At 43.3% G+C, this 26,841-nt stretch overlaps 1 protein-coding gene across 2 annotated transcripts; it reads left to right on the top strand.

Annotated features, from left to right (window-relative positions):
- The first annotated feature begins 816 nt into the window (after positions 1 to 816).
- On the top strand, positions 817 to 26,800 carry trpv4 (transient receptor potential cation channel, subfamily V, member 4). 2 transcript variants are annotated; one of them, XM_055886271.1, is made up of 16 exons: positions 817 to 1,187; positions 6,505 to 6,965; positions 8,830 to 9,014; positions 11,135 to 11,287; positions 12,590 to 12,730; positions 21,755 to 22,053; positions 22,243 to 22,422; positions 22,690 to 22,848; positions 23,013 to 23,105; positions 23,396 to 23,469; positions 23,978 to 24,143; positions 24,243 to 24,309; positions 24,417 to 24,727; positions 25,022 to 25,149; positions 25,250 to 25,380; positions 25,519 to 26,800. In XM_055886271.1, exons 2-16 carry the CDS (start codon positions 6,547 to 6,549, stop codon positions 25,635 to 25,637), a joined length of 2,625 nt encoding a protein of 874 aa, XP_055742246.1. In that variant the 5' UTR covers positions 817 to 1,187; positions 6,505 to 6,546; the 3' UTR covers positions 25,638 to 26,800. The 2 variants fall into 2 exon arrangements, with proteins under 2 accessions (XP_055742246.1, XP_055742245.1); XM_055886270.1 differs by lacking the exon at positions 817 to 1,187 and adding an exon at positions 4,851 to 4,936.
- The last annotated feature ends 41 nt before the right edge of the window (positions 26,801 to 26,841 follow it).

Here is a 26,841-nt window from a genome sequence, read left to right as displayed (position 1 = left end):
CTATTTATTTTACCCTTATTTTACCAGGTAAGGACTGAGAACACATTCTCATTTAAGCAACAACCTGGGGAATAGTTACAAGGGAGAGGAGGTGGAATGAATGAGACAATTGTAAACTGGGGATGATTAGTTGACCGTGATGGTATGAGGGCCAGATTGGGAATTTAACCAGGACACCAGGGTTAACACCCCTACTGTTAAAATAAGTGCCATGGGATCTTTAGTGACCACAGATAGTCAGGACACCCGTTAAACATCCCATTTGAAAGACAGCACCCTACACAGGGCATTGCGATATTTTCTTTCGACCAGAGGAAGGGGTGCCTCCTACTGGCCCTCCAACACCACTCCAGCAGTTTCTGGTCTCCAATCCAGAGACCAACCCTGTTTAGCTTCAGAAGCAAGCTAGCATTGGGATGCAGGGCAGTATGCTGCTGGCAAATGAATTTATTTCATTGACTGTTACTCGGTGAAATCTTTGAAGTTGTTGTATGTTGCGTTAATATTTTTGTTCAGTTTGATTATTGTTAATCTAGAGCTAGAACCCGCAAAACACCAGTCTCACCGTTAATAGTGAAGAGGCAACTCCGGGATGCTGGGCTTCTAGACAGAGTTGTTAAGAAAAAGCCATATACATTTATGGGTAAAATAAACAGGTCAAGTTGTTTTATAATCCACTTGGGGTGCGTCTGAGTTACTTTCTGGCGGTTTTCAGACTGAGTTATTACAGTAGCCTATCTGATTTAGACGGCATGTGATTATAGACAATTAATTGAACTCCACTACAAAGAGTTTTGTAGTTTTACAAACAAAAAAGTCATCCTGTGGGACTGACGTTAAGAGTAGTCACTGTACCACACAAACACTTTTAATAAAGCGCCCCTTGTTTAGGTGGGCGGTGAGTTGGATGCGTGAACATGGAAAGCAAAGGACTGAGGTATGCTGCTGTAGCAGTGTGTAAATTTAACTGGGAACACTGCCTGGAGAGCTGAATAATGACTGGACTAGGCTACACGCGAAATCAGATCACCAATTTCTTCAAAAATAGTTGAAGAAAGAAGTAACTAGGGTACTAAAGTCGGGAGGAAGTCGATCCAAATGTTGTGTCCACAAACTTTTTAGAACTTTTCCTATCTTTAAGAATGAAAAACTGCGCTGCACAAAAGGTCCATTGATTACAGGACAAGGTAAGAACGAACACGTTTTACCCCATTAAGGGTTCCTATTTTCAACAGAGAGTATTTTGTGTTAAACTATGTATTTCATATTTTTAGAACTGCATTTGAAGAACACTTTATGAAGGTATCTAGCATGTTGTGCCCATTCTATGTGTGTTATTTCTAAGTTTTCCGTTCTGAAGTTTTTGTGTCTTTTAAAATTGGTTTTGTACACCAGCTTCAAACAGCTGAATATACAATATTTTTGGTTATGGAAAATATGTCAGTGGTTTAGATGGTAGGCCTACAACGATTCTCTTCACAATGATTGTTTGTTTTGTCACATAAACTAGGCGAACTATTATAATTTTGGCAACCAGGAAATGGCAGAGCAATTTCTGCATAGTGCATCTTTAATTGCTTTTTATTTGAATTTTTCTATTCAGATTTGGGTAAAAAGGCCAAAATATACAATTAAATGCAGAAATCGCTCCGCCATTTCCTAGTTGCTAAAATTCTAATAGTTCGCCTAATTGCAGTCATTGTGTAGAGAATCATTGTACCATCTAACCCGCTGTGAAATATATATCCATAACCAAACATATTTGTATATTCAGCTGTTTAAAGCTGGTGTACAAAACCGAAAGTAAAAGACACAAAAAATAAACTTCAGAATGGGAAGCATAGAAATAGCACACATAGAGCAGATCTAGCGCTTCTTAGACTTGCTTTCAACGGGAATGAAAGATCTACAACTCACTTTTCTATGTGAATTTGCTCAGATTGCCCGAAAAGTTACATATTGTAGCTTTAAGACATTGAGGTTATGAACATATCCTCTGCTGTCAAGCATGCATCCACATGAATGTGAAACCTATTGTAGAGTTGGGGGCTGTGATTGAAACAATAGTGGAACTTGTTTTGCTAACCCCCATTTTCCCACGACCATATTTGCACCCGGACATTCCCCAGTGGTCTGGATCATATCCACTAAATCCAAGAGGAGGATTAAGGAAGTCACACTGTGTCTCTAAGGGGATAGTTATCCTCAGTCTGACCCAGCTGACATGTCATCATAAATCATTACTACTACCAATATGTTGGAGGAGTGTGTGAATGTGTGGAGACTGATGAAGGGAGGACAGCCCATAGTAGTGGCTGGAATTGAATAAATGGAACGTTATACATTTTGTATTTGACACAGTTCCATTGCATTAATGAGCCTGTCCTCTGATTTAAAGGCCCAGTGCAGTCATAAACGTGATTTCCCTATGTTTTTTATATATATTTCCATACTATGAGGTTGGAATATGAATATGAATATGTGCAATTTATAATGATCCCCTTTTAGTGTAAGAGCTGTTTGAAAATTCTGCCTGAAGGTTCAGCCTGTTTTCGTGGGATGGAGTTTTAGCCTTCCATGGTGACATCACCATGCGGTAAATTAGTTAATAGACCAATAAGAAGAGTTACAAACGTCTTTGCCAATAACAGCACATTTTCAGTTTTCCCATCCCCACTCAGACAACTCCCAGACAGTCCTAGCATAATTCTTGCTTGAAGAAGCTGCTAAGAAACTATTTTTGTTATTTTTTTGACCATTTTAATTGAAAAGGATCACCTTAAGGTACTTATATTGTTACCCTGAAATGCTTTGATATTGAGATAAAAAAAAACGGCCGCATTGAACCATTAAATTGAAGTCAGCTTCCACTGGTGTGAACACAATAGTATTAGCTCCTGGTTCTGGACTCATTCTGTGTTTGAACTCAAACAGAGTAGTCTCAAACACGCCTGGCCGATGACTCATTCATTTGTCACCCCTCTGTTTGGAGAGTTTATCAAAGAAAGCCTCTTCATCCTTTCATCTTTTCACCCTCCACAGTAAAGTCTGATAATCCTATATGTTGGAGTGTGCTAGAGGCACTCTGTTTCCCCTGACTGGATTGCAGTCTCTCTATTTGTGTTGCTCCTCTTGGAGGAAGTTTACATGTCAACCCCATGTGCTGTCAGAGAGAGTGAGAACATTCTACAACCAAGGACATGCTACAATTTATGATGTGTGTAGCTGATACCAAGGATGTACTGTATAACTCACTGTTAAAGGAATGCCTAGACAAGGTGACTATATCCTGGGGAATCCAGAATGATGACTTAGCATTGCTGTCTCTCTCTGTGTGTGCGTGCGTGTGCGTGTGTGTGTGCAAGTGCATGCGTGTGTATCTCTGTGAAACAAAAAGGTGTTGCTGGATTTGTCATAGTAAAGGCCAGACACAGCCCGCAACTGTATGGTTGATTCTGACAGGAGACCTTAACTTGAGTTTCCAATGATTCCCCAACAGGATACAGCTTGTTTTGTACAAAGCGACACTATATATACAAAAGTATGTGGACACCCCTTCAAATGAGTGGATTCGGCTATTTCAGCCACACCCGTTGCTGACAGGTGTATAAAATCGAGCACACCGCCATGCAATCTCCATAGACAAACATTGGCAGTAGAATGCCCATACCGAAGAGCTCAGTGACTTTCAACATGGCACAGGCATAGGATGCCACCTTTCCAACAGGTCAGTTCGTAAAATGTTTACCCTGCAAGAGCTTCCCCGGTCAACTGTGAGTCCTGTTATTGTGAAGTGGAAACGTCTAGGAGCAACAACGGCTCAGCCGCAAAGTGGTAGGCCACACAAGCTCACAGAACAGGACCGCCGAGTGCTGAAGCACGTAGCATAAGAATTGTTTGTCCTCGGTTGCAACACTTACTATCGAGTTCCAAACTGCCTCTGGAAGCAACGTCAGCACAAGAAGTGGTCTTCTGGAGCTTCATGAAATGGGTTTCCATGGCCAAGCAACTGCACACAAGCCTAAGATCACCATGCACAATGCCAAGTGTTGGCTGGAGTGGTGTAAAGCTCACCGCCATTGGACTCTGGAGCAGTGGAAATGTGTTCTCTGGAGGGATGAATCACGCTTCACCATCTGACAGTCTGACGGACAAATCTGTGTTTGGTGGATGCCAGGAGAACTTTACCTGCCCGAATGCATAGTGCCAACTGTAAAGTTTGATGGAGGAGGATTAATGGTCTGGAGCTGTTTTTCATGGTTCGGGCTAGGACCCCTAGTTCCTGTGAAGGTAAATCTTAACGCTACAGCATACAATGACATTCTAGGTGATTCTGTGCTTCCAACTTTGTGACAAGTTTAGGGAAGGCCCTTTCCTGTTTCAACATCACAATGCCCTCATGCACAAAGCAAGGTCCGTACAGAAATGGTTTGTCGAGATCGTTGTGGAAGAGCTTGACTGGCCTGCACAAAGCCCTGACCTCAACCCCATCGAACACCTTTGGGATGAATTGGAACGGCGACTGCAAGCCAGGGATAATCGCTCCAACATCAGCAAAGGGCGGACCAACTCCAAATTAATGCCTATGATTTTGGAATGAGATGTTCGACGAGCAGGTGTCCACATACCTTTGGTCATGTAATGTATGTTTAGTAACCAAAAGATCAACCAGAACACACATTTTGCCCATAGTGACAAATGGAGCTTCCCATGGAGTGACTGTGGACTAACCTCTACTTACTCTGACACCCTTCTCTTTCATCAGTTTATCAAGCTCTCCTGCGAGTCAACCAGTCTGTATTAATGCTGTTAATAAATACCACACTTTTTGTTTTTCGCTTAAACAGGACCCCCCCCCCCCCCATGCCCCAGCGTCACTTCCAGTTTCCCCTGAAGAAGAACTCAGCACCTCAGCGTGACATAAGGGATGAATGAGGTACGGAGGGATTAAGGGACCATCTGAATAGAACCCAGGACCCCAGGAGAACACACATGGGATTTGCCCTTTACAATCGCAGGAGTCATAGGTCTTTACCAGCTTTCTGTTTCTGTCGTCCCCGAGTAGAAAATGCACCATTAGAAGTGTAGCCATTCAGAATTGGTCAGGTGGTGGTTGCATGTTTCCCCACTTGAAAAGGTTTCTGGGTCGTGGCCATGAAATAAAGGTTTTGCAACACATCGTTTTCTCCCTTATTGAACCAGGTAGTTCCCCCTCTGTTTTAGTCAGTTTAGCATCTGCAAAAGAAAGGGAGATACATATTCCATAGCATTACTATAATGTAGTAATGGGTTACTTGCCTTCAGAAGGTATTCACACCGTTTTACTTTTTCCAGATTTTGTTGTATAACATCTTGTGTAGATCGGCAACGATCTAATATAATATATCTTGCTTAGATAAGCTTTCACCCCCCTGAGACAACACATGGTAGAATCACCTTTGGCAGCGATTACAGCTGGGAGTCTTTTTGGGTACGTCTCAAGATATTTGCCCATTTATTCTTTTTTAAATTCTTCAAGCTCTGTCAAGTTGATCGTTGATCATTGCAAAAAAAAAAAAAAACATTGTCATGTCTTGCCATAGATTTTCAAGCTGATTTAAGTCAAAACCATAACTAGGCCACTCAGAAATATTGCTGTCTCGGTAAGCAAATCCAGTGTAGATTTGGCCTTTTAGGTTATTGTCCTGCTGAAAGGTGAATTCGTCTTCCAGTGTCTGTTGGAAAGAAGAAAAAATACTCAGCCATGGGAAAAGTGCATTTGAAGTCATCCTCTGTTGTGTTCTCTGTCTGGTCAGTAAACTGGTTGGAAATTCAGAGGCATCCCACTCTGTTCTCCTACCCCAAATGGAAAATCTGGGCACCACTACCATGCACTAGTTCCGGGCCAGCAATGGTCAGGCAATGCATTGCTCAATATTTACAGATGACGTTCCCAGGCTGCCAGCGGCGGAAAATGGCTGACTGGTGGACATTCTGTGCCATCAACGCGGCCCACAAGATGAGCAGGATGCCAGAGCTCTGCCCACACACATCTGGGTTGCAGTGCACTACATTTGACCAGGGCCCATAGGGTATTACCCCCATAGTGCACTATAAAGGAAATAGGGTACCATTTCAGCCCTGGCTACTTCAGGATCAAGGCTACATACAGGAGCATCACTTTTAGACATACATTTTCTGTTTCTTGAAATACACAGTCCAATCACCCAAAGGCTCATTTTATTCAAGTGACTGTTTGTCGTGCAATCAGTGATAGTTGTTCAAGGCCCTGTTCATTAAGCACCAGATAGAAGAAAACAGACTGAAACAGGATTTTTTAAATTTGTTTTCTGTGGCAAAAATATTTTCCGCTTGTGTGTCCAAATGAACACGACCCAGGTCATTCACAGTTGAGTGAGACCAAATACAAGGTCTATGATTGGACTGCTAAGTTTCTCTCCCGTGCCTTTGACCTATGACCCAGATGGAGTTATAACCTGTGTATTTTGCTATGGTGTTTTTTAGGACCGCTCCCCTGCCACTCTACTAAGAAGGTGTCGCATCGCCATGACAGAGACGGACACGGCTCCTTCGGCCGCGAACAAGGCTGCCCTGACCTCGGGCTCAGGGGACGGAGGAGGAAGTGGGGAGGGACAGCCTGATGCCGATGGTACCTGTCCTGATCTGTCGGCACTGGCCGACCTGTTTGAGAGTGAGGAGGGCTCCCAGTCACCTCAGGACCCGGCTCCGGACGTCGACCGGCCAGGCCAGCTGCAGCCAGGGGACAGCCGACAAAACCTCCGCATGAAGTTCCATGGTGCCTTTAAGAAGGGCATCTCTAACCCCATGGACCTGCTGGAGTCGACCATCTACGAGTCACCCGTGGCGCCCGGCCCCAAGAAAGCCCCCATGGACTCTCTCTTTGATTATGGTACCTATAGGCACACCAACAACAAGAAGCCACGCAGGAAGAAGCTCCCACGAGGGTGAGGAGGGCCCTCTGTTTTGAAGTAGAAACGTGACTCATTCGTTATGGTGGCTTTCATGAGTCTATGAGCAGAGGCATAGATTGTTGAACAACATGCGGAGTTAGAAGCAGCATAGTAGATCACTTCTGGGGTGTAAATGTGACCGACTGGGTTCGAACTCGGTTTCTCCTGTATGCCACAAGACTGTGTTAACCCCCTGAGCTTAAAGCCTAGGCATCGGCTTGGGGAGGGAACGCAAGTCTTCAGGTGTCAGGCAAGGTTGTTTATCACACAATTGTGATTCACCTAACTATCTCTGTTACACAGACCACACCATAGGGTTTGTACTTGGAACCAAAGGTTGTTAGACATGTTTAACACCTCACCATATAATATAAAAGACAAATTCCTGTTAGAGATGGTCTGGGTTATAGATACTCAAAAACTACCTCTATGATTGTGGCTATATATTTCTACCATATAAGAGATTTCCCCTAAAAATGTTGATCAAATTGGCTTGGTTTCTGAGCTGAGAGTTGTATTAATGTTCTATTTTACAATACATTGCAGTTTTCATTATTAATCAAAGGCTCGGCTTGGAAAAAAATGGCTCATTGCAAAAATATAGAAACTCCTTCAACTGCCACTGTTTAGTCACAGAGGTGTGCCCCTCTCATGTGGAACTTCGTAAACAGAAGGGCTAGTCAGAGGGACATTCAGTCATCTAACAGAGAGTGTGTTGTTGTTTCCCTCCTCACAGCCGTTGAGGTAATATTTAGGCTGGAGCTTGTTCCCGGCTACCCGCTTCACAGTGAGGTCTATTTATTGAGTAGTTCAGTAGTAGAATTTGGACAGCAGTTCACTTTATATGGTTTAACGTTCAACCTTTTTTCTAGGCTACAACTACTGGTAACACTTTACATAGTCCACAGGTATGATGAATTATGATGGAGTTATAATGCATTGTTAGACTTGTCATAAGCATATATGACCCCCATATTATATTTTATCATCGCATTATGATCCTGACTAAATACCAGCCATTTTGAGTGTATTGAACATTTGCTAAAATATTTCAAAGGCTCATACATGCTCATAACAAGTAATAAAGCATTATTTTACTGTTGGCTTTAAATAAAGCGTTGGCCCAACTGCCATTCTTGACCCCCACTGTTTAGTCCCACCACCTCTAGGCCTATTGATGCCAGAAATCACCATTTAAAAAAAATGATCCAGGAATAAGCCGCCATCTTTCATTTCGGATCAGTAATGTAACACAGGGATTTCCTACCAATGATGTCTATAAACACTTAGAGTATGTGTTATACACTGAGTGTACAAAACATTAGGAACACATTCCTGATATTGAGTTGCTCCGCCTTTTGCCCTCAGAACAGCCTCAATTCGTCGGGGCATGGACTCTACAGTACAAGGTGTTGAAAGCGTTCCACAGGGATGCTAGCCCATGTTGACAGTTGTGTCAAGTTGGCTGGATGTCCTTTGGGCGGTGGACCATTCTTGATACACACTGGAAACTGTTGAGTGTGAAAAACCCACTAGTGTTGCAGTTCTTGACACACTCAAACCGGTGAGCCTGGCACCTACTATCATACCCCGTTCAAAGGCACTTAAATATTTTCGCTAGCCTGTTCACTTTCTGAATGGCACACATACAAAATCCACGTCTCAATTGTCTCAAGGCTTAAAAATCCTTCTTTAACCTGTCTCCTCCCCTTTATCTATACTGATTGAAGTGGATTTAACAAGTGACATCATGGCTTTCACCTGTATTCACCTGGTCAGTCTATGTCATGGAAAGACAGGTGTTCCTAATGTACACTCAGTGTATGTGAGTATATGTATGTCAATGGTCCCTACATAGTAAGACTGAGACGTCCTGCAATGAAAGTCTGGACCCTCCCGGCTTGGACCCACCCAAGGTGTTGAAGGTGTTTAACCGCATGCTGCTCTTCGATGGCGTGTCACGGGCCGACCCAGAGGCCCTCTCCGGCCTGCTGGAGTACCTACAGGGTCACGAAAAGAGGCTCACCGACGAGGAGTTCAAAGGTGAGACAACCCCATTGGTGGTGTGGTGGGTGGAGCCCTGTGGTGCCAAATATCTCTTGTCTCAGCTTTCACAGCCAAACGCAGAAAGGTCGGAGGAAAAGAGAAAGTGTGTGTTTGTTTAATTTTATTTTAACTAGGCAAGTCAGTTAAGAACAAATTCTTATTTACAATGACGGCCTAGGAACAGTGGGTTAACTGCCTTGTTCAGGGGCAGAACAACCAATTTTTACCTTGTCAGCTCGGGGATTCGATCTAGCAATCTTTCGGTTACTGGCCCAGCGCTCTAACCACTAGGCTACCTGCCGCCCTAAGGAGTGGGGCTTAAGGGGTGGGACTAAGATAGCATCAGAACTTTATCTCAAACGTCACATTTGGCCTCCTGAGTGACACAGAGGTCTAAGGCACTGCATCGCAGTGCTAGAGGTGTCACTACAGACCCGGGTTCCATCCCAGGCTGTGTCGCAGCCAGCCGCGACTGGGAGACCTATGAGGCGGCCCACAATTGGCCCAGCGTTGTTAGCGGAGGGTTTGGCCGGCCAGGATGTCCTTGTTCCATCGCTCTCTAGCGACTCCTTGTGTTGGGCTGGGTGCATGCACACTGACTTCGGTCGCCAGTTGTACAGTGTTTCCTCCAACACATTGGTGCGGCTGGCTTCAGGGTTAAGCGAGCAGTGTGTCAAGAAGCAGTGCGGCTTGGCAGGGTCGTGTTTCGGAGGACGCGTGGCTCTCGACCTTCGCCACCTCCCGAGTCCGTACGGAAGTCGCAGCGATGGGACAAGACTGTAACTACCAATTGGATGTCATGGAACAACAAAACATCTCACATCTGTTACAGTTGCCTTACTAAAGGAGAAGCCTTACTTCTTAGTCCACTTAGCCCTGTGACTAACACCTTCAGTTAATGTGTCATCCTGGAGTTTGTCATGACTTTGTGTATTGATAATAGGTATCGATGTCTAAACAGACCTTTTTCTGCCCTTAGGGCTTCAACTCTTTGGCATGTCCTGTGACTTGGTTATCTGTCTCTGACTCCTCAGTATTCCACCGTCCTCTTTTCCCTGTTGTTCTTGGCTCCATAGAGCACGTGTCAAACTCATTCCACGGAGCGACAAGTGTCTGTGGGTTTTCACGCCTACCTTGTACTTGATTGATGAATTAAAGTCACTAATTATTAAATAACTCCTCTTAACTGGTTGTCTAGGCCTTAATTGAAAACCACAAAACCTGCAGACACTAGGCCCTCCATTGAATGACTTTGACACCCCTGCCATAGAGTAATGAGAAGGAAACTACTGTGATGTCAGAGATTTTGTCCTGCCAAGGGTTGGTCCAAGGACAGCTTCCTGTTGCCTGTGTGTGTGTGTGTGCTTTATAACAGAGAGCAGAGAGAAATCACAGCAAACTGTCTCCTTCTGGGAAGAAAATGACTAAAGTGGCTTGACAGACTACATGAAAAACTCAGACTAAAAGTAAACAATAGAAGCAGACAACTTACTTTACCACCACGTTTAGTTTGGCTGTTGTTTCTCCTGGTTTTGAGGCACTTTCATGTTTAGTGAAATGTCTTGCTTGCTTCCCTTTCCTTTCTTATTTTATCACTAACGATTTATCACCAGTTTTTACTTTTTCAACAAACATTTAAAAAAAATTACCTCTTTCTCTTCTCTCAACTGGCAACTCTGTTTTGGGTGATTTGTTGGATGTTCCTCTCTAAGCACAGTTCTGTGTATCATAAAGTTCACCTGTACTGCAGCACAGTGAAAAAGCATTTGCTTCAAATTGGAGGGTCCTGCTCTGTCTGGGGAAAGGGGGATACCAAGTCAGTTGTACAACGGAATGCATTCAACTGAAATGTGTCTTCCGCATTTAACCCAACCCCTCTGAATCAGAGAGGTGCAGGGTATATTTCAGAAATGCATTTCATTACATTGTTTATTAGGTGATTGCTTATGAACTTGGCACTTGGTGTCGCCGTGGCTGCAAGACCGTTTGTCACATGAACAATGTACCTTGCTGCCTCAAAGGATATTTTAAAAGTAATTTTATGTCCAGAACTATACATGTACATGCCGTTTCTGAGTACCCCTCCCCCCATCAATTTGGTTTTATATTTCTCCCAGAACCTTCTACAGGGAAGACATGCCTACCCAAAGCCCTTCTGAACCTGTACAGTGGTCAGAATGACACCATTCCTATGCTGATGGACATCGCAGAGCAGACAGTCAACCTCCATGAGTTCATCAACACGCCCTTCAGAGACGTCTACTACAGAGGTAAACTCTCTTCACATTTTAGCCGCTAAAAACACCAGGGTCCTGTTCAATAGGTACCACAGACTGAAATGCTCACTTTTGGTTTCTGTTATGAACCGTGAACCTTTATAATGATTATTTTAAATTGTGCGCCCTAATGAACACGACCCAGTACTGTATTAACCAGTCATTTGACTAGGATTGAAGTAGATTATTTCAAACGTGGACTGTGTTTATAATTTGATATTATCACAGATACCTACCTGAAATGTAGGGCCTACTATGCACACGTAGCCCAGTACTACTTCCATGAAGGCAGGCTTAATAGAGACGCCCTTACCTACACCCTCCACTGCCCCTTCTGCACAAAGAGACCACACATCCCAGTCTCCGGCCCAACACAGGGCTGCTCTATGGGGCTTCTATTTCCAGAGGAAGGCTGGATGATGTGGCTGTTACACCTCCACGATTGGCCTTTACAGCTTGGAAACAGCAGTGCAGCACACCTTTTTCTTCCATCTACTGTCTTAGGTCTAAGCACAATAAACTCCCTGTCTAAAAAAAAAAAAAAAAAATTCACTCATCACACACTATGTCAGCCACTTTAAGATTTGCTGTTAGAATGGGATTTCACACTTTTGCCAGCATATCTCACATTCCGTGCGTCTGAAATTACTCCCTATGTAGTGCACTTTTTCCCATAGGGCTCTGGTCAAAGGTAGTGCACTATATAGGGAATAGGATGCCATTTCAGACACAACCATAGTCCACCTCCACACAGTAATGAAGTAGTAGACAGATGGTGATTGCTGAGGAGCCCATGGCAGCCATATGGTCTACTTACTGTTGGTACAGGTCCCCTTTTAATGAACATACAAGCCAGAAGGAATGTGTTTATGTCTGTGTGCCATGACTGTTCACAGATTTGACACTGCAGCAGAACCAAGCTACCTTTGTTGAACATAAAAATAAAAATAAATGTATTGATGAGATACAGGGACTTAGTGAATGTGGTATCGCCTTAGTTACAACAATACCGTTGTTGAAATGTGGATAGGAGAGGAAAGCGGTTGACCTTCGACCCAGTCTTGGAATGGAGATTTTGCGTCTTTGTCCGAGACCTCTAGTCAATGCACCTTTCCTCACTCCTGAAGGTGGAACTCAGCAGACAGTGAGAGACCAAACAATGCAATAAATCCACTCTAGAGTTCAATCCCTCTCAGTCAAGGCTGGAATAGAGAATATATGAATGATCTAAGAATCCCAATTTAACCACTTGTCCCTTTACCCAATGTGTTGACTGACTGTTGTGTGGTCTGACAGGCCAGACGGCGCTCCACATCGCCATTGAGAGGCGCTGTAAGCAGTACGTGGAGCTGCTGGTGGAGAAAGGGGCAGATGTTCACGCCCAGGCCCGCGGACGCTTCTTCCAACCCAGGGACGAGGGGGGCTACTTCTACTTTGGTAAGACACCATAACGTTAGGATCAGATCTGATCCATTCTTCTGTCTTCAGAAACCGCAAGATTCAGATTCGAGATTCAATATTTTCAATAATTTTAAGTCCTCAGTCATTAGGGACTTAAAGTGGCAGTACATTAAGTGTAGGAGTATAGTTTAAAACCTCTTGGATTTAAAGTCCCCCCGTTTAGGAGACCTGCATGGTCCTAGTACCAGTTCCGGCTGACAGTTTTTTGCTTATAAATCGTCCCACGGACACAGTAGTATGTTTTTTGTGCCTGTGTGACTTGGGATGTGAAATCAAAAACCATTTGAAGCTTCTCTCCTACCATTTCATTCGCTCTTCCACCTGTCCAACTCCTGGCTGAACCCTACGTCAAAGCCACTGACAAAGCGCAGGCCTGAAATCAACAGGTCACTTCTTGTTGAACGCGGAATGAGGCAGCACTCGGTAAATTGGTTTGGAAAGGTTGAAAGTGTCTGAAAAAGTGTTCGATTGGAAAAGCTTGGTTATTAGCTAGCTACTGTACCTTTTGATTTTGGATCCCGCGACATGATTGGCATCAGTTGCTGGGACCGCTGCTATCTGTCCAGGGATCCTGACGACCAAGGGTCTGATGATGAGCTGCTTGGCGTAGCAGCTAACCTAGCTGCCACTGTTAGCTGCCTATCAAGCTAGAGGGGTTTCCTTGAGGACTTGAACGCAGCCTACAACGCGATTAGCCATTGTGGCTGGTACCGCGGATTATCCCAGGCTTGTGGTTGTCTAGATCCCTATTTTGTTGCTGTTTCCATCTTCCCTGCGACCTGCCCTGTCTGGAATTGCAGGGAGTAACAGCGTAGCCTACGTTGCTACCATGACAAAGACCAAAGCCGGCGGGAGTACCGTTGAGGACAGTAGTGTCTCTATCACAGGTGAAGGATATTTTAAACAAACAAAAAGAGTTCTACAAGCAGTAGTTACAACAACAAGACAATAGCTTCAAGTGTTTTGTTCAAATACTAGTGCAGTCAACTAATAAAATAATGAACAACTTGAGCAGAGAAGTCCAGGACCTGAAGAACAGTTTGCAGTTCTCACAGGGTCAGCTAGATGAGTTTAAGCAGGAAAACGGCAAGATGGCAAAAGTCTATAAGTCATTGAGAGAGGACATTTAGTTCTATATGTGAATCCATGATAATCTGATTTCTCTGGCATTGTTATCTCGAGGGACAATCAAAATGGAACAACATTGTTCTAGATGGAATTGCAGAATCTACACATGAGATCTGGATGGAGTTTGAGGACAAAGTGAGGAAAATTATCTCGGAGAAACTGAAGACGGACCACATGAAGATTGAGTTAGAATGCGCCCACAGGACTGGAGAACCCAACACCGGCCCAGGTGACAGGCCCAGGTTGATAGTCTTCAAGCTCCTGTATCAGGACTCAGATGCAGACAGAGGAGGTGGATAGTACGAGTCTCTGAGTTTATTAAAGTACAAGGGGCAGGCAAAAGGTAAGTCAAGGCATGCAAAGGGTCGTAGTCCAAATCAGAGTCAGGCAGGTACAGGATGGCAGGCAATCGGTAGGTCAAGGATGGTGCCATGACTTTCACTCCTGGGTGAGGATCAAAGAGAGCCCCCCCCTCTCTCTCCCACCAGAGAGGAAGGGGGGTGGAGTTGGGTCGGTTTTATGACTTAACAACCAGTCGTAAATTGTTTCTAACTCTCTTCCCTCTGCCTCTCAGTATCCACGAATGGAATGTCTGAGTGGTATAGAGAAATTCTTGCCCAAAGAACTTCAACATCCAAAAGTGGATAATGAAACAATATTCCTAACATAAAGAATGTGGGAAATGGTTCGGTGGGGATCCAAACAATGATGATGTCGTATCATTTGTGATTTTGTGGTATCATTAAAGATGTTGTAACGGAAACATTGTAACTTTAAGATCTTTCACAATGTATATGTCAGAGTTACGTCTAAATGTTGTAAAACTCATATGATTAAATATGAAACTATTTGTGAGAAGATGAAATGGGATTTTATCCTTCTAAATGAGAATTGTTTTTCATGTAAAGTTTTACCCAGTTAGTAACCACGCCCACGTGAGCACAGACATTATGCCAAAAGGATGGAACGCCCCTTATTCCAGAGTGCTTATAAAACGACTCCTAACTAAATTTACAGTAGACCAGAAAACATGGAGTGGTGGCTACACATGGAATTGATTGCAATTTAAATACAGACCAGGGGCGGCAGGTGGTTAGAGCGTTGGGCCAGTAACGGAAAGGTTGCTGGATCAAATCCCCGAGCTGACAAGGTAAAAATCTGTCGAACCGCCTGAGCAAGTCACTATTCCCCGAGCAACGAAAGACATGGATGTTGATTATGGCAGCCCGCCACACCTCCTTGATTCAAACGGGTTGGGTTAAATGCATAAGATACATTTCAGTTGTACAACTGACTAGGTATCCCCCTTTCCTATACGGACGGTAAACAGGATGTCACAAATGGTTTAAAACTACTAGACCAGAAAATGTAAAGCTATGGTTAGATGGTAAAATGGTTAGACTCTACCAGACCAGGAAAGGGTAACTCAGAGAGAAGACAAAGACTAGACATGCAGCTCTGCATGTAATGTAGTCTAGGAAACTCAACCGAAGATGAGAAAAGAAGAACATTTCCTTATCAAACAACCATTGGAACGTGTTGTATCCAGTCTAACGAACACTTCCAGCAAAGAAAGCTACTACTAAGGACAACCAGGTGAACAGGTGAACAACCAGAGACTTACACAACCAGAGACTTTCTTTTAAACTATTCGTCACATACTGATTGGGTGATTTCAACAGAGAGAGACGACAAAGACATACAAGCATAAATATGTACATTACATTTCTAAATTTGAATGAGCGGTTGTTTGGGTGCTAAATATCCATATTTACGAGTATTATTCAACTGTATGTACGATAGTTGAATTCCTTTGTCTCTCCTTCTCCCACTCTTTCTAAGCCGCTATATCGGGTTAGTCTACCAGGGACTTTTCATTGCATTGTTAGTAATCAATGTATAATCGATCCTGTGTGTGTGTGTTTATGTAATTCTGTGTGATTATTTAGTTAGTAAATAAATAATTAGGCCACTTTGTGTATCGCTGAGTCATCATTTAGACTAGGGTTCGTGCAGATTTTACGGATTATGCGACATTCAGAATGAGACTGATATGAGGTAATAATAATTGGCTAAGATGGCTAAGATGATAACGATATTCTTGAGTTAACTCATTAAACAAACTTTTTCCGTGGTGCTCCAAGATTGCTTTTGAGTTAAATGTTACATGATGAATGTAATCATCGTAATAATTAAACATAGTTCATTAATTTCATAAAATAATCGTCATCGCATGAATTGTACCAACATCACGACACAGGCAAAGAGTCGTAGTCCAAATCAGAATCAGGCAGGTGCAGGACGGCAGGCAGGGTCAGGACAGGCAGAAAGGTCAGGGGAAGAGTAGGAAAAAACTAGAGCACAGGAAACACGGCAACATGCCGGTAGGACTTGACGGGACAAGACGAACTGGCAACAGACAAACAGAAACGCAGGTATAAATGCACAGGGGAAAATGGGAGACACCTGGAGAGGGGTGGAGACAAGCACAAGACAGGTGAAACCGATCAGGGTGTGACATCCTGAGGTTCAAGGACAAGGTAGCAGTTCTGGAAAAAGCCAAGAACTTGAGGGGAACGTATATCTATTTTACAGTCATCTAAAGCCTATTCTTTTGGGGTGTTTCGCAATAGGCCAACAAGTGCTAACAGTCAGTATCTAAATCAAGGGGGTGTCAAACTCATTCCACGGAGGGCCTTGTGTCTGCAGGTTTTTGGTCTTTCCTTTCAATAAAGCCCTAGACAACCAGGTGTGGGGAGTTCCTAACTAATTAGTGATGTTAATTCATCAATCAAGTATAAGGGAGGAGCGAAAACCCGCAGACACTCGGCCCCCCGTGGAATGAGTTTGACACCTGTGATCTAAATAATGTGTATGAAATGCTTGATAGTGTATGTGATGTAAACAGAGAGGCCTACATTCTTAGGGACCTGAATATTGACTGGTTTTCATCAAGCTCTCCGCTCAAGAGGAAGTTTCTCACTGTAACAATGCCTGTAATCTGGTTCTGGTTATTAATCAACCTACCAGGGTGTTTACTAACACTACAGGAACAAGATCATTCAGGTCTTGATCACATTTTTACTAATACTGTACAACTCTGAACTAAAGCTGTATCCGTACCCATTGCAGTGATCACAATATAGTGGCTATATCTAGGAGAACCAAGGTTCCAAAAGATGGGCCTAGAATAGTGTATAAGAGATCTTACAATTTCTTTTGCTGTGACTCTTATGTGGATGATGTAAAAAATATTTGTTGGTCTGATTTGATTAGCAAGGAGCATCCAGACGCTGCACTTGATGAATCTATGAAATTTCTTTTTCTAATTGATGATAAACATGCACCTGTTAACTGACTGGCAGCTTCAAACTGACTGGCAGCTTCATTAAATAGTACCCGCAAAACACCAGTCTCAATGTCAACAGTGAAGAGGCGACTCCGGGATGCTGGTCTTCTAGGCAGAGGTCCTCTATCCAGTGTCTGTGTTCTTTAGCCCATCTTAATCTTTTCTTTTTTTTGGCCAGTTTGAGATATGTCTTTTTCTTTGCAACTCTGCCTAGAAGGCCAGCATCCCGGAGTCGCCTCTTCACTGTTGACGTTGACACTGGTGGTTTGCGGGTACTATTTAATGAAGCTGCCAGTTGAGGACTTGTGAGGCATCTGTTTCTCAAACTAGACACTCTAATGTACTTGTTCTCTTGCTCAGTTGTGCAACTGGGCCTCCCACTCCCCTTTCTATTCTGGTTAGAGCCCGTTTGCGCTGTTCTGTGAAGGGAGTAGTACACAGCTTTGTATGAGATCTTCAGTTTCTTGGCAATTTCTCACCTGGAATAGCCTTCATTACTCAGAACAAGAATAGACTGACGAGTTTCAGAAGAAAGGTCTTTGTTTCTGGCCATTTTGAGCATGTAATTGAACCCACAAATGCTGATGCTCAGATACTCAACTAGTCTAAAGAAGGCCAGTTTTATTGCTTCTTTAATCAGAACAACAGTTTTCAGCTGTGCTAACATAATCGCAAAAGGGTTTTCTAATGATCAATTAGCCTTTTAAAATGCTAAACTTGGATTAACTAACACAACGTGCCATTGGAACACAGGAGTGATGGTTGCTGATAAAGGGCCTCTGGACGCCTATGTAGATATTCCCTAAAGAAATCAGCTGTTTCCAGCCACAGTATTAATTTACAACATTCACAATGTTTACACTGTATTTCTGATCAATTTGATGATATTTTAATGGACAATTCTTTGCTTTTCTTTCAAAAACAAGGACACATGAGTGATCCAAACTTTTGAACGGTAGTGAATGTTTCATTGCTTTTCAACCTCATATCGTGGATTCAGAGGAATCTATCTAAGATAACTCAGAGGGTTTCTTTAATGGAAGCTTGTCTAATGTCAAATATGTAGGGTGTGGTGTACCACCGGGAAGCTCTCTAGGCCCTCTACTTTTTTCTATTTTTTACCAATGACATGCCACTGGCATTAAACAAGCCAGTGTGTCCATGTATGCTGATGATTCAATCACATACGTGTCAGCAACCACAGCTAATGAAGTCACTGAAACTCTCAACAAGGAGTTGCAGTCAGTTTTGGAATGGATGGCTTGGAATAAACTGGTACGGAACATCTCTAAAACTAAGAGCATTGTATTTGTTACAAATAATTTCCAAGCTCTAGACCTCAGCTGAAACCTGTAATGATTGGGGTGGCTGTTGAACAAGTTGAAGAGACTAAATTACTTGGTCTTACCTTCGATTGTAAACTGTCATGGTCAAAACATATAGATTCAATGGTTGTAAAGGGTGGCTATTTGAAGTATAAATATAAAATATATTTTGATTTGTTTAACACTTTTTTGGTTACTACATGATTCGATATGTGTTACTTCATAGTTTAATTGTCTTCACTATTTTTCTACAATGTAGAAAATAGTAGAAATGAAGAAAACCCTTGAATGAGTAGGTGTTCTAAAACTATTTTACAAAGTTATCAGGTGAAATCTTATAGTTAGTGATTTTATAATTTGACGATACTATATTTAGAAAGCATATAAGTCATTTCAAGTCTTATTCAAACAGTTTTGTTGAATAGGAAATACGACATATGAAATATTTCATGTTTTCATATTTTTATCATATTTGCACTGTTTACTTGAGCTTGTGTCCTCAAAAGTGACTACACCGCAGCAATTTCAAACTTTTTTACCAGAAAGGTGAGATTTTAGCCTTTATTGGAGTATGCAGCGTTACTAGTTATTGTTTATGGTCCTCTCATGATAAATAATTACTTTCGGGATCACATAGTTTACATTTTAGATTACATGTAGTTACATTTAAGAGTTAAACACATGATGAGACTTCATACATGTCCTATTTATGGTAACATTCTTGCCCTAGCATTGTATTATTGAACTTTGGCAGTATTTTGATACTGTTAAAGTCATATTCTATTCCTCTTGGTTTTTTAATGACATGTCTGTAGTTTTCCATGACAGGCGCCTTAGTTCCTGACATTGTGAGGTCATGTCAGTGTATCTTAAAGCAGTGCACTTGAAAAGTGGTTTTCTAGCTACCTCAGTGTGCCTTTATTTTACATGCCCAGAGGTTTGGGCTACAAAGACTGGATCGCTGCGCAGTTGGATAACTTGGAGTACTATACCACTACTAAGGTAGAGTTAAGCATCTTTTGGAAAATGCTCTCAGTTACCATGGTAAGCAGCAGTGGAAAAATTACCCAATTGTGATACTTGAGTAAAAGTATAGATACCTTAATAGAAAGTTACTCAAGTAAAAGTTAGTCACCCATTAAAATACTACTTGAGTAAAAGTCTAAAAGTATTTGGTAATAAATATACTTAAGTATCAAAATTAAAATTAAAAGTATAAAGTTGTAAAAAAAATGTGTAAAGTACAGATACCCCCAAAAACGACTTTAGTACTTTATAGTATTTTTACTTAAGTACCTTACACCACTGATGGTAAGATTAAGTGACATTAGAGCCCACCCTTCCCTTTTTACATGGCAGGTTTGGGCTGGGAAAACGCAGTCAGAACAGTTCGCTAGGCTTATGATAAACTCATATAACCACCCAAAACTAGTCTGAAGTCATATCATCAGAAATGTCATTATTAGTAGGAGGCTTCTCCAAAAAAGAAAAGAAAACAATGATGTCACAAGTTCAACAAGTATTTCCGAACAGTTTAATGAAAGGTGTCTGTGTCTTGCTGCTGAAAAAACCCCAACATACATTCTTCCCTTTAAATGGGCGGGCTGCCTCTGTCAATGGACCAGCAACCTCGGTGAGGTCAGCAAAACAGAGAGCCTCCAAATAAAACGTGCCACTCCATATTGGTCCCGTGTGGCTCAGTTGGTAGAGCATGGCGCTTGCAACGCCAGGGTTGTGGGTTCAATTCCCATGGGGGGACCAGGGTTCAATTCCCACGGGGGGACCAGGATGAATATGTATGAACTTTCCAATTTGTAAGTCGCTCTGGATAAGAGCGTCTCCTAAATGACTTAAATGTAAATGTAATATTGCCCTCTGCTAATTGGAGAGTATCCCTGCAACTCATATCCCTGAACCAAACATCCCACTACAGGTGTAGGATCTTAATTGATCACCCTGTTGCAGGAGAACTTTTCTGCAATGCAGGAAATGTAAAACGTTTAAAAATGTCCACTTTGAAATTTCAGACTTGATTTTCCCTTTACGAAAAATGTATCAACCCCTACAAAAATTGGTATTAATTATAATCCACATAATAATTCACATTTGCTGTTGCTGCAGGATTATTTTCCTGTTGTAGCAAACTGGCACAAATTAAGATCTTCCGGAGTAGACTAGCCTACATCCCATTCACCTCAACAGCCCTTCCAGCCTCAAGTTCAACAAACTAATACAATTTTCACACTTTCATGTTGACCCGAACTAGACTGTGCTGACTGATATTTCATTTTGACATTGTCTTTTCTGGCACTGTGTTTGCAACTATGGTGAATGCTTTACCAGGCCAGTGCAGAAACCTACAACTCTGCTCAGGAATGTGAAAGGGAGAGAAAGAGAGACATGCAAAAGACAGGAGATTTGAGTAGGCAATTATTTCCCCAAGAAACTCACTAGTGCCATTGTTATTGTATTAATGCGTTATGTTCCATCACACAAGGGATTATATCCAGTTGTCATATACTGTCATTCCCAAATCATTCCAAACTCCTGGCGTGTCTGTGGCACAGTGCAAGTCATTCACTCTGGAGCTTTGTGCTAAGGTGACCAGGAAACCTGGCAGAGGGGCGGCAGCTAATGTGATTTAGCGCTTACTCCAACACTCCACGAGCTCCCGTGCAAATCCATGAAGAAGAACATTTCCCATGCGAGGTGACAGGGTAATCTGTCACCCGTGGCAACGGCTCGTTTTCAGTAGCTGCTTTTGGCACACTGGTTTCAATGCACAGGCCCCTCCCTCAGACAAGTAGTACTAATTGTGCCCTTTTCGTTGCAAGGTTTTAAATCCAATCGTTGATCCACTTATAGGTAGGCTTAGCCTGATGACTCACACTGAATTCTTCCGCCGCTCTGTTGTTCGCTACATATTTTTGTCTGCCACGTCCATAGGCCCGGTGTAGCGTTAGGCCTGAGTAAGAAGTTTGGGTAGCCAGGCAAAGAAAGCCTTCAAAGACATGTTGAAAGTGGTTTGCTGTTCCATATGAACTTACATCACTTCCCAGAGTGGAAAGAAACTGCATGAGTGCCAGTTGGGCAGGGTTTGCACGTTTGAGTCTTTTTCTATTGCTTCCGTTGTAAAATGGGATACCCTTGATTGATGTGCTTGTTGCTGTGTGTATCTGACTGTATCTCTTTGACCAGGCGAGCTGCCTCTGTCGCTGGCAGCGTGCACAAACCAGCCGAACATGGTGCACTACTTGACCGAGAACGCCCATAAGAAGGCTGACCTTCGACGGCAGGACTCGCGCGGCAACACAGTGCTACACGCCCTGGTGCACATCGCCGACAACACCCGGGACAACACCCGTTTCCTCACCAAGATGTACGACCTGCTGCTGACCAAGTGTGCCAAACTCTACCCAGAATGCAGCCTGGAGGACGTTCTCAACAACGACGGCATGTCGCCCCTTATGATGGCAGCAAAGCTGGGAAAAATTGGGGTGAGAACGAACTCATGTATCACGTGTATAAGGAATCATACTCTTAACTGGATAGTTTGTATAACACATGGAAATGCTATCGTGTGGTGCCTTGTTGGATTATATATTCTATTATTGACAGAAGATATAATTGCATGCGTTGTAAAACAGACAACCAAGGTCTGCTTTTGTTATTATTATTTCTCCCAGGTTTTCCAGCACATAATTCGCAGGGAGATCAAGGACGAGGAAGCGCGTCACCTCTCACGGAAGTTCAAGGACTGGGCGTACGGCCCCGTGTACTCCTCCCTGTACGACCTCTCCTCACTGGACACCTGTGGAGAGGAGGTGTCCGTGCTGGAGATCCTGGTCTACAACAGCCGCATCGAGGTGCGTGAAAGCCCGCTTAGATAAAGCCTTGACTCTAAAGCTCTGGGAGCTAACGCAAGTCTACAGTGTATTTTTTTGTGGCTGAGAGTGTGAGGTGGGATGGAGCAGGCAGAGGCCAAGTGTGGATTTTTGCCTTTTTACCTGTAATAGATTTGTTTACCTGCGATAAAGGGAGAGCCAGCATGGTATGAAAGATGGAGTGTGATTTCTCTTTCACACCATACTCTCTTCCTATCATTATTGTGAGTTTTCCTGCACTGTCCGTAGAATCGCCATGAGATGCTGGCTGTGGAGCCCATCAACGAGCTGTTGAGGGCCAAGTGGCAGAAGTTTGCTGCCGTCACCTTCTACATCAGTGTTGTCTCCTACCTGGTGACCATGATCATCTTCACCCTGGTGGCCTACTACCGCCCATCCCAGGGAATGGTACGGACATGACCAACAACTCAAATACAAATGCAACAAATATATGCACTTATTCAATGTCGGTTTGGATGAAAGTGTCTGCCAAGTGGCATTATTATGTGTATTGTGCAAACAGTATGGGTGCCATGATCAGCAAAGCTTTAACTCTGTTTGTCCCTGCCCAGCCTCCGTACCCTTACACCACCTCCACAGACTATCTGCGTCTGGGAGGGGAGTTTATCACCTTGGGCTCCGGAGTCTTCTTCTTTCTCACCAACGTAAGTCTGCAGCCTGCAGCCACTACATCTTCTCTCCGGTTGAACCATCCAATCAGAGTTACAGCTTTGAATGTTGACTCTACAATTAACAACTTGTTTTTAAAGAGGCCTCAAAATGTGTACACAAACACACACTTTCACTATAAATCTTCGATCTCCCCTGTAAATTGACCTCTCTCTCTTTCTTTCTCTCTCTTTCTTTCTTCTTGTGTCAAACCCCAAAACTAAAATACAGTATGTTTGTGGGCAGCCATTACCAAAATCTCTCTCTCCCTGTCCCCTCTTTGTAGATTAAGGACCTCTTCCTGAAGAAATGCCCCGGGGTGAACTCTCTATTTGTCGACGGCTCCTTTCAACTGCTCTAGTAAGACTCCAGCTCCCCCTCCTTAACCTTCAGCTCCTTTGTAACACCCTCTGACTTGTACCCGAGGCTAATTTATCATCCTCTCTTAATTGAGTCTTGTATTTAATTCCACATTAAAGCCCCCCCTTTTCCTGGCACGTTTTCTAGTTTACATGTTCTTTAATTAAACTCACGATCCCAACAAAGAGCGGAGGATGTTGAGTGCCGCTCCGAAGGGTGTTTTGTTTGCATCATTAGTGCTGCATCTGCGAGAGCCAACATGGTGTCCGTTAAATCCCAAATGGCATTCCTGTGTACTGGGAATGTTGCCTGTATCTAACACGTAGGAAAGGATAAGGATTATTGCTGTTTCCTGGAATCTGAACACCAAGGCCATTAGGGTACACTGTTGCAAAACATTTTGAATGGGAAAATTAAAACGGGTTTCTTACTGGACAAGTTCAGTTAGTACCTAGGGGTTTCGGTCCGTTTTCTTCAATTTTGTGCCTAATGAACACTATATCTCTAGCTTCATCTACTCTGTGCTGGTGATAGTGACTGCGGCCCTCTACCTGTCGGGTATCGAGGCCTATGTGTCTGTGATGGTGTTTGCACTGGTCCTGGGCTGGATGAACACTTTATACTTCACCAGAGGCCTGAAGCTCACCGGCACCTACAGCATCATGATACAGAAGGTATCGACTCCTTCACTCTCTCATCCATCACATTGAATTTGAAATCAAATTGGACACTAGACACCTGATCACAATTGATCCTTCTTCCTTGGCTCTCAGATTCTCTTCAAAGACCTGTTCCGGTTTCTGCTGGTCTACGTGCTCTTCATGATTGGATACTCGTCAGGTACAGTGTCCCCTACTGCACACTTCTTCTCCACAGTCTGTCGACCAGTTGAAACAGAGGAGAAACCTACCTTATCATCTCCTCCTGTTTCCCATGTCACCCCCCAGCTCTGGTGTCCCTCCTGGCGGTGTGCCCCGGGCCTGACGAGGTGTGTCCGGAGGAAGGCGGCTGCCCCACCTACCCCCAGTGCCGGGACACGGACACCTTCAGCAACTTCCTGCTGGACCTGTTCAAGCTGACCATCGGAATGGGTGATCTGGACATGGTCAGCAGCGCCCAGTACCCAGCTGTCTTCCTCATCCTGCTGGTCACCTACATCATCCTCACCTTCGTGCTGCTGCTCAACATGTTGATCGCTCTGATGGGAGAGACGGTGAGCCAGGTGTCCAAGGAGAGCAAGAAGATCTGGAAGCTGCAGGTGAGTGAGGAGGACAGCTGATGGACAGCTAGGTCCCCTATGCAGTAAACACTATTCATGAAAGCACAACGCAGCAAATGTTGTCACGGAAAACGAAAATAAACATGTATTATTGGAAGTCCAGGTAGTCCCTCCCTGTTTCAGTCATTTTTCTTACGTTTGGTACCTAGTAAATAGGACCCTGGGAACCCCTGGTGATGGCCTTATGCACAGTGCATCCTCTAGTTCACCGTCACATTAGTATGTTATGAAAAACATTACTGCATGTTGGTTGACGTTATGTTTTAACAACAGTGGGCTACGACAATCCTGGACATCGAGCGCTCCTTCCCTGTGTGTCTGCGGAAGTCCTTCCGGTCCGGGGAGATGGTGACAGTGGGGAAGAACTGGGACGGTACCCCTGACCACCGCTGGTGCTTCAGGTACACATGCTAATTTCACTGAACTCTCACCCCTCTCTGCGTCAGAGAAACGGGTCTGATTGGTAAGTCAAATGTAAACCATCTTCTGTGGTCGTTTCAGGGTGGACGAGGTCAACTGGTGCCACTGGAATCAGAACCTGGCCATAATCAACGAAGACCCGGGAAAGAACATAACAGAGACCCAGCAATGCTCTGGTACAGTGCATCAAACCGTCCGTGGCCTAAGGAGAGGTGAGACTCTTTTACTGCGTTCTCTAAAAAAAAATGCACTGATGCATACGTACAGTTCACCAAGGCTAATACACAGTGTATAAGGGCAAGCCAAATCACATCAGCCAACATTTGACTTTCTTTCCCCAACCCATGTAGATCGCTGGTCCACGGTGGTGCCACGGGTTGTGGAGCAGAATAAAGGGCCACGACCACGAGACCTAGTACTGGAGATGGAGCCACTGACCCCCAGACACAGACCCTGTGCAGAGGGCTAAAGCCCAGCTAGGGCTATGGCCCAAGCTCTGGGGGCCTCCAGGAGCCCGGGTCCTTAAGAACACCCTACAGATCGGCAGTACTCAGACTGACAAAGAAGAGTTGGGCCACAAAGTTTGCCACTTTGCACAAAACTCTGTTGGCATGAGATTAGAACCAAAGATATGTACAAAGTATTATAAGACAATAGAAAGGATTTAGAAAATATAGGAATGTAGTGTATGGTCAAAGGAAACCATTCATTTGTTTATCAAAAGCTTTTTTATGAAACTAGTTGTGAATGGTGGTCATACCTCTGATTATAAGTATCCTCTACCGTGGTGGTTTTAACCCAGGAGGAAGGACCCTCGAAAAGCTGTTACCTGACAGAATGCCATGGCTTCAACTTTCAACATATCCAAATGTGTGTTTTCAAGAGTTGACCATAGATGAGACGTATGTCGATGTGATCTACTGGGAGACTGCTGATGAAAGCATATTGTACCTCTGTATTTAAGAAACCTTGCTCAGGGAGTTCAAGAAGGCCAACAATATTTATTATATTCTTACACATATCGTTGTTGTTTTTAGTATCTGGAAAAAGGACTGAGAGGAACTGATTTAAAGTTCAAACAACCATTTTGGGATGGGGTGTTCAAGCACAATATGTACTGTATGTATGTAGCTATGTACTAAATGACAAAAAAAAATAACGCTAGCTTTATATGGCCCACTGTTTATCATTTCCATCAGTCTAGTCCTGTTGATAGTCCGAAGCACAGGGCCCTAATTTTATTATTCATGCTTGGATAGGATTGCTTTGATCATAACTGCAATTTTTACTTGTTTTATGAAGTGTGTATATCATTGCAAAGCATATCGAAAAACAAACAAACACTGAATTGATTTGTTGAGAGGAAGATATATTCTCCCCAACTGTATTTACGTGGATGTGGATTTTCTTAAGCTTTGGGTGTTATACCAAAATGAAAATATGCCTTCAATTATAACTGAAACATTTGCTACTGATCCAACATCACCCAGGGAATGGTGTTGAAGATGTAAGCTGTTTTTCCATCAAGTTTGGTTGAGGCATTTTGATTCATAATGGACATTAGCTTCCTGTGTTTCAAAATGTTTTTATTTTCTTTTATACAATTCCTAATAAATTTTGCGACAACGTTAACTCCTGGTCTTTTTGTCTTTTTCTGAAGAAAAAAATGACAT

Source organism: Salvelinus fontinalis, chromosome 28 (assembly GCF_029448725.1).
Source record: "Salvelinus fontinalis isolate EN_2023a chromosome 28, ASM2944872v1, whole genome shotgun sequence".
Classification (NCBI taxonomy): Eukaryota; Metazoa; Chordata; class Actinopteri; order Salmoniformes; family Salmonidae; genus Salvelinus; species Salvelinus fontinalis.
Note: the sequence above shows the minus strand (reverse complement) of the source record. Positions and strands in the feature narration are given on the sequence as shown.

Bases quoted from the DNA above. Each gene is read 5' to 3' on its own strand.
- trpv4 (XM_055886270.1), top strand. The intron at 6,966-8,829 runs GTGAGGAGGGCC...GTCCCTACATAG, and splicing joins AGGAAGAAGCTCCCACGAGG to TAAGACTGAGACGTCCTGCA. The intron at 12,731-21,754 runs GTAAGACACCAT...CTCTTTGACCAG, and splicing joins GGGGGGCTACTTCTACTTTG to GCGAGCTGCCTCTGTCGCTG.